The 7,209-nt window shown below is 34.9% G+C and overlaps 1 protein-coding gene across 1 annotated transcript; it reads right to left on the bottom strand.

The window, feature by feature from the left end:
* Window positions 1-1,031: 1,031 nt before the first annotated feature.
* Window positions 1,032-6,506, bottom strand: LOC133690033 (CRM-domain containing factor CFM3, chloroplastic/mitochondrial). Its single transcript, XM_062110176.1, has 9 exons — window positions 5,172-6,506; window positions 4,376-4,856; window positions 4,165-4,295; window positions 2,956-3,306; window positions 2,706-2,862; window positions 2,334-2,626; window positions 2,180-2,239; window positions 1,979-2,068; window positions 1,032-1,489 (listed from the first exon to the last, which is right to left on the bottom strand). Exons 1-9 carry the CDS (start codon window positions 6,432-6,434, stop codon window positions 1,451-1,453), a joined length of 2,865 nt encoding a protein of 954 aa, XP_061966160.1. The 5' UTR covers window positions 6,435-6,506; the 3' UTR covers window positions 1,032-1,450.
* Window positions 6,507-7,209: the final 703 nt, after the last annotated feature.

The raw sequence follows: 7,209 nt of genomic DNA, 5'->3' as shown, positions 1-7,209 counted from the left end.
ATTTATCTTTAATATTCATATAATATTAATAATAAACCTAATATTTTATTTATGAATCTAGAGTAAAAATAAGTTCATGAGACAACAATGTTTTGCAAATAAAATTATAATATTATTATAATTATGGGATTCCTATTACATCAAGTATTGTTCCTAAAATGTTATTGGTCAATACTCTCTTAAATACTAAATATTTATAAGAGTTGTAGAGACTGATACATATTATGTTCTTTCCTTTATGAAAAGAAGTAGTTGTTCTCATAAGTTAAGGTACAAAAAATTCCTAAACTAATATGTAAGTGTTTGTCATAAGACATATACACTAAATTGGCCTGCATAAGAATTCCATATGGAGAGATCATTTATGTCTGTGGAAAGGCTCACGTGATATTATCACCCGGATTATAAGATCATGATAACCCAATAGAAAAAAATAAATAAAATATGAAGCTCATTTCTCAATCAATGTAACGTTAAAAGATGAAATTTAGAAAAAACTTAATTAAAAAAATAACCTAAATCAACCCGAGTTTATAACCTATCAAACTTAGATTACAAGACTGAAAGAAGTCCGTAGAAAATAAATCAAAAGGAAAAGAAAAAAAAACCCTAAACTTCATGAACAGATTGAAAAAAGGCAAGCTTTTACTAGATGTTATTTAAGGCAAGCTTTTACTAGATGTTATTTAATTTGCTTGAAAACTATTTAATGACTGTCCAAACATCAGAGTGTTAGCCATCCAAAACACAATTGGTTAAAGCAATGACACATCCAAATCTGAAAATTTCGAATCTAATTCTTTATTGGAATTTGGTATCATTTTTCTTATCATTTCAATTTAGTTGAAGAAAATAATAATAATAATAATAATAATAGAGTTCTAATTTTGAAACCACAGTATGTATTATAATAAGATAATTTTTTGCATGCATTATCTGCCAGCCTTAAAAATTCACTCGTGCATGTGCTTCTCCCACGCGGCTGTTTGCCCCTTCAATTTGCTGTTGCCAGGAAGCCTACGCTTGCAATCTCTATTGAACACATTTTTCATTGAAATAGAAACAGATCTTATACACGTGAATGAAGGGAAGAGCACTCTACTCAATTAGATCACTGCGATGGCAAGAGTTTACATTGATATATTACATGTTGTGCCAACCTGCGTCCCACAATATGGTGGTGAAAACACTATCTCCTACCCTTTCCACTGATAGCAGGAGAAGATGATTACTTCGCCTACTTTCCTGCTAGAAATGGGATACTCTTTCCTTGAACTCCAATGCACTATAATCTTGGGAAGCCTTTCTTTCAAATGCTTGCTCACTGTTATCTTGTCCATTGCTTGGCAAATACGACTTGTTGTCCTTTGAAAAAATCTATAATGCCTGATATCTCAAGCTGCAATCAGTTGGAATCATAGACTGGTCTTCTAGCTTGTCCTCCTCACTGCTAGGGTCCTTTACTTTTAAAGATAGGCTCTTCTTCACCCTATATTACATAATTGCAATTAAAATTTCATGTCCGATAATTACCTTAAATTCTATGTTTAATTTCTAGTATGCTACCCTAATATGTTGATTAAACAAAAAAGTCAGGCGGGCAAGTTCCGGCCTAGATATTCAAGTTTCCATCAGTATGGGGGCATTGAGGTTCATTGCCAATGCAAGAAAGATTTGTTCATAATTTCACATCACCAACATAACAACTTATTTGGAATGACTGCATGAATTATATATATAACTCTTTAACACCCTTCAAGGATGATAAATTCAAATTATTTATCAAAAAAAAATTCAAAATGATTAAATGCTACTGGTGCCAAAACAGAGAATCAAAAGTTAAAACTACTGATCACAGCTGAGAGCCATGCTGAGCTTGCAACTAAGTGACAGTGACAAACATAAAAGTGCTTCATAAAATTACATAAAACGAATTCTAAATGCACAATTCAGAAAAGTATATTAAATAGTCATTTACCTCTTTATCTTCATTGAGAATAGAAGCATCATCAAACTTTGAGTGCAAGGCTTTGTACACTTTAGATTTCTTGTCAGCTTCCATCTCCTCCTGGAATTAACATAAGATATTTAAAAGTTCATAAGAAATGTCAATGGTTTAACACAGTTAATTCTCATACGCATCAGAGCACATCAACAAAATGTGGATAAGGAGTCTTACAAGTTCAGACGTGACCAACTCAATTCTTTCCTGTAAATCTGTGATATGATGCTTCAGAGCCTGGAAAAGAAAGAAATAAGATGGAAAGACAGATGGTGTATCTTATTTAATCATGAAAACCACCAACTACAAGAGTAATCTATTGTTGTCTTACCTCATATCTCTGAAGTTCCACTGATCTGGCCAATGCCTGCCTCCTCGTCAATAAATTCTCAGGTCTCATTGCCTGGGGGCGCATATAATTCTTCCCACGATAGACAATTATGGCATAACCTTTCGTAGTTCTATCCACAGAGACTAATAAACCACCACTCTCAGCCTCCAAAGAAATTGCAATATGCTTGACTTGTGCAATACCTTTTCGTTCCACAATTATCTTCACCAACTCACGATACTTCCAGTGCAAGTGCATATTTTCTATGGTACCATCAAAGACACCTCGCCTCCCTGAAATAGAAATCACAAGGGATATTTCACTTTTCCCTAAAGAAACCATCATGGCCAGAATTGAAGTGGCGTTTCTTACCTAGAAAGAGATAGGGTTTCATACTCAGACCAATCTTACGGAACAAGAACCTCTCCTCATCACTTATGGTTTCCAGATCTGTTGGGAGCTCAGTCGGTTCCAGATTCTCTTGTACTTTTGCCAGATCCTTCTCAGATTTTTTGAGTTTTCCTTTTGCCTAGAACAATTTCAAAACCCAGAAAACAGTAAGTTCTGAAGAGCTCCTTGTGTCCCACAATATTCTGCATATTATAGTACTTTCTTAACTTACCTGAGCTAGTTTATTCTCGAGATGTTTCACTAATGAAGCATGTCTAGCCAAAGATGAATCTCTTATCATTTCCTCCACATCTTCACTGCTTGGTTGGTTCCCCCAGCGAGAGATAGCTGCCACAGTTTCAACGAGTGTTCCAGCAACCAAGGGGCCTTTAGTAGCTTTGACACTTGATCCAATAAAGGCTGAGGTCATCTGACGGGCTTGATCTTCTTCATCTTGATAGAGGAAAGCTAGTTTCCTCCTCTCTTTCAGTGTCTCATTAATAACAGGTGGCAAAAAGTCATTACCCCTGTAAAATACGATGTACTCCTTGTTTCTGGAAAGCAGTGTTCCCCCTGTCAACCTCTGCATGCAAGAATTCCAATTTTCATAATAGAAAAACAAAACAGTGCTGCCAACCACAATGCATTCAGAATCTTATGTGCTACAGGGTGTAGTTGGAATTGGCAGGCAAGACCAGAAGATTGGCGTCAAACTTTAGCAGAACAGATTTTTTAGTAGCCTCAAGCTACTTCAAAGAAAAGTGAACATCAAACCTTGAAAACCAATAAAAATTAACCATGCAAACAGTGTAAGGTTTGTTTGTTCTATTTTTAAACAATTATTTTACCTGGTACAAAAGAAAACTTTCCTTTTATAGTGTCATGAAAATGGAAGCCGTGAACTTGTAATTGTTACAATCTTGAAGCGATGTTAGTCCCACCTGAAGATGGGATATGTACTCCCCAAAAAACTATAACATCTTGAATCTATCTTCAATGCCCAAATGAATTGTAGGATTAAATGCCAAGTAATAAACAGTCTCTAAAATTTCTGATTCATACCAGAACAACCTTTGAAAATGCAGAGTTGTGTGACACACTCAATATATGGCCATGCTCAGACCATTTCCGTGCAGGTGGAGGGATTAAGATCAGTTGGCCAAAGTGGCATCTTCAAAGAAAACACCTTTCTTGTGAGGAACTTCAGAAAAAGAAAAAAAAAGAGCATGCCCACAGCTCTAAATATCGTAGCCTTTTCCTTTTACATTGATGCTTACAACAGGCAAGAGAGACAAAGGATAACTGGTTTTACAAGTAGCAATACAATTTTAAATCACACAAATTTGCTTGGAATATCAAATCGACTTTAATATGCTTAAGCATAAAGTCCTATTAATATACCATCTTCATTCAAGAAGCATCTCAGTTCTTTTCATCTCACCTTGAGTTCTTCCGCCATAATCTCATTACGTGTATACTGTACTCCACGTTTGATGGCTATCTTTGCAATAGCACTTCTTTCCCATAGCTTCACCATAGCATTTGCCAAACCTTGCAGTTCCCTGTTCCTTCCTACAAAAATAAGTAATACAAACTCTTTAAGGAAACATGATTTGATGAATAAAACTACTGCCAAATTAGCTCTTATATACCAAGCACAAAGTGAGGAGGTGTTGTTCTAGCAAGCCTGCGGAAATTTGTTGTATTCTTGTTGCTTAAACAAGGTTTTACCCCATAAGGAAGAAGTCTGAGTGGAGATTTATATCCAGGAACCACAGCAGGAAGCAAGTCTGCATCAACAGGCAATGGCTCACGACCACACCAATCTTTATACCGTGGACCCAACTCATCTAACAAATGGTTGAGTTCACTGAAGTCCATGAGTTCTTCTTGAGATAGATCCTTTAAATACTTAGCAGCATCAGGTATAATTGATTCCATAGTTCTAGCCAAGTCCTTCATTCCTGCACTGCTAGTAGCACCATTAGTTGCTTCTTCCGCATATTGCAGAACATCCATACCAGCCTCATTTTGCTTGGTATATGACTGTACACATTGAAATTTGTAGGTTGTTCCTCTGTACAGTACCACTGAACTGCCTGATCTCCATATAATCAAACCTCCAGTTCTACTCTGATAGAACAAATTAAAAAATCTGTATAAGGTTCTAGCAGAATCTACTGCATTTACCACCAGCATAGCAGTACACGAACATTCAGGATGTCCTTAATAATGAATAAGCAGGGTATTGAAATTTTAGCACGGTTTGTAGGAAAAATCCACTCCAAAACCATGATTCATTTCCATTCAGAAAAGTTTCAAACAACACAATTCAGCCAAGTGTTAGCGAATTACCAAAGTCACTGAAAGCTATGAGATAATCAAAATTGTTTCATATCTAAGTAGGTGTAAAAAACGCAAAATACCAAACTTTATACAAAAACTGACCTCCAAAATCTCATGTGTCCTTCTCATGTTGCATGACAGCGGCCATTCAAACTTCAACTTCACCACTTCATCCAGCTTCCACTTCTCATGAATGGCATCCACCAAATCCTGCGTAATGCCTGTGGCCCCAACTTTTATCCTCTCAAGCATCCTCAATGCCACATTCCTTAGCCTCTTCAACTCATGTTCAGGCAACATTCTCTCTGCCAAATCCGTGTTGCTCTTCTTCCTACTCTTATCTTCTCCCAAAGAGTCTAGTCCACTTGTTCGCTTCCATGGCAATTCATTTGAATTACTAACACCATTATTAGAAACCTCGACGTTTTCGAAATCCCCAAGTTGTTTCTTAGTCACAGAAACTACATCATTTAAATCCTTGCATGACAAATTTTCAAATGAATCACAATGACCATCATTACAAACCTCAATATTGCCAAATTCTCCATCGTCACCATCAAAAGGTTTCTCAGTAAGCGAAACCACGTCATTTAAATCCGTAACTATTGACTTCTCCTTATCTCCTGGTAACTCAACTGAATTATAATAATGGTTGTCCTTAAATTTGTTTAAATTGCAATTAATTTTCTTTCCTACACTTTCTTTTTTATTAGCAACATTATCTTCACGACTATCTTCTTCACGATTCTCCGCATACCTATGAACAGAACAATCTTTAATCTCCTTAGCTTCTGGTAACTGAAAAACAGAAGCATCATCAAAGTCGACAACTTGTTCCTTAAAATTGTTATCCAAATTGACCTCCTTCTCTATTCTTTCTTCTTTATCAATAACCCCATTTACAACATTATCTTCACGATTCTCAAAAACCCCATGAATAGAGTTATCTCCTTTTCTAGGTTGATAATCGAAATGGGCTTGTTTGGGTGTGGCTCCATGAATCCAAGGAGGTGTAGTTAAGCGATTTGGTAAATTGAAACTCACAGTATCACTCACGGATGGTACTGCATCAACTTCTTTTATGTCTTCCTCTTCCTCTTCTTCTTGTTGTTGTTGTTGCTGCTGTTGTTCTTGTTCTTGCCAGGGAAACTTGTCTCTTGTTGAAGTGAGTTTGAGAGACCATTTATGGTGAATTTGTTCAAAGAAACTAGGCTTGGGCTTTCTCTTAGACTTAGCTGCATGAACCTGAACTGTGCGATTAGAAGGACAGTAAGTAGTGAATTTAAAAGTGATGGGAGAGGGGTTTTGTGGCTGGAGAAGAAGAGGGTTCAGTGATGAAATGCAAGTGTGGAAGGAGAGCGCCATAGCTGTGGCTCTTGGTGTGAGGTTTACTTCATCTCACAACAGATCATTTTTTATCAATAACCTTGTACGCTACAATTTACAACATTATCAACTATATCATTAGATGAATATTAATAAATTGTAATATATTTAATTTTTATATTTTTTTTTAATTAAAAACACCAAGCCTCCTTATAGTTTATCAAAAAAAATTATATCTTTATTCATATAGAAATGACACTTTATGTATTATGTCAAAGTAGTTTTTTAATTCAAATAAAATAATCAAATTATCCTTCTATATAATATATCAAAAATATATAATTTTTTAGTAGGGAAAGCATAAGCATGGTAGACCATCAATCAAAATAGAAGTTTTTGAGTTTTAGGGTTTAGATGACTCAATTTAATGTTGATTTTTAGGTTTGATTTGTTAATTTTCCTGTGTAATAAAAAGAAAGCATATTAATTAGAATTTTTTTAATTTCTTTTAAATTTGAATTGATGGGTTTTTGTTATATAAATCTTTGTAGATGCTCTTTCACTTGTTAAAGCATTGAATAAAAAGGAGTGAGATAAGATTCTTTAAAAAAGATTTATTTCTACAGAAACACTTATTTTTAAAAAAAATTGACATAGCTGAGTAAAAATTTTGGAAGAATAACATAGGTTAAAAGGTATTTAGAAAATATTACAGTTTGAATACAATTGTATTTTTCAGTATCATGTACAAAACCATTATTAAAAATGATGATTGAACACAACTTCGTTTTTTAATATCAATTTTATACAAAGC

This window comes from Populus nigra, chromosome 3 (genome assembly GCF_951802175.1).
Source record: "Populus nigra chromosome 3, ddPopNigr1.1, whole genome shotgun sequence".
Classification (NCBI taxonomy): Eukaryota; Viridiplantae; Streptophyta; class Magnoliopsida; order Malpighiales; family Salicaceae; genus Populus; species Populus nigra.
The sequence above is the reverse complement of the archived record's forward strand: the minus strand, read 5'-3'. Positions and strand labels throughout refer to the sequence as shown.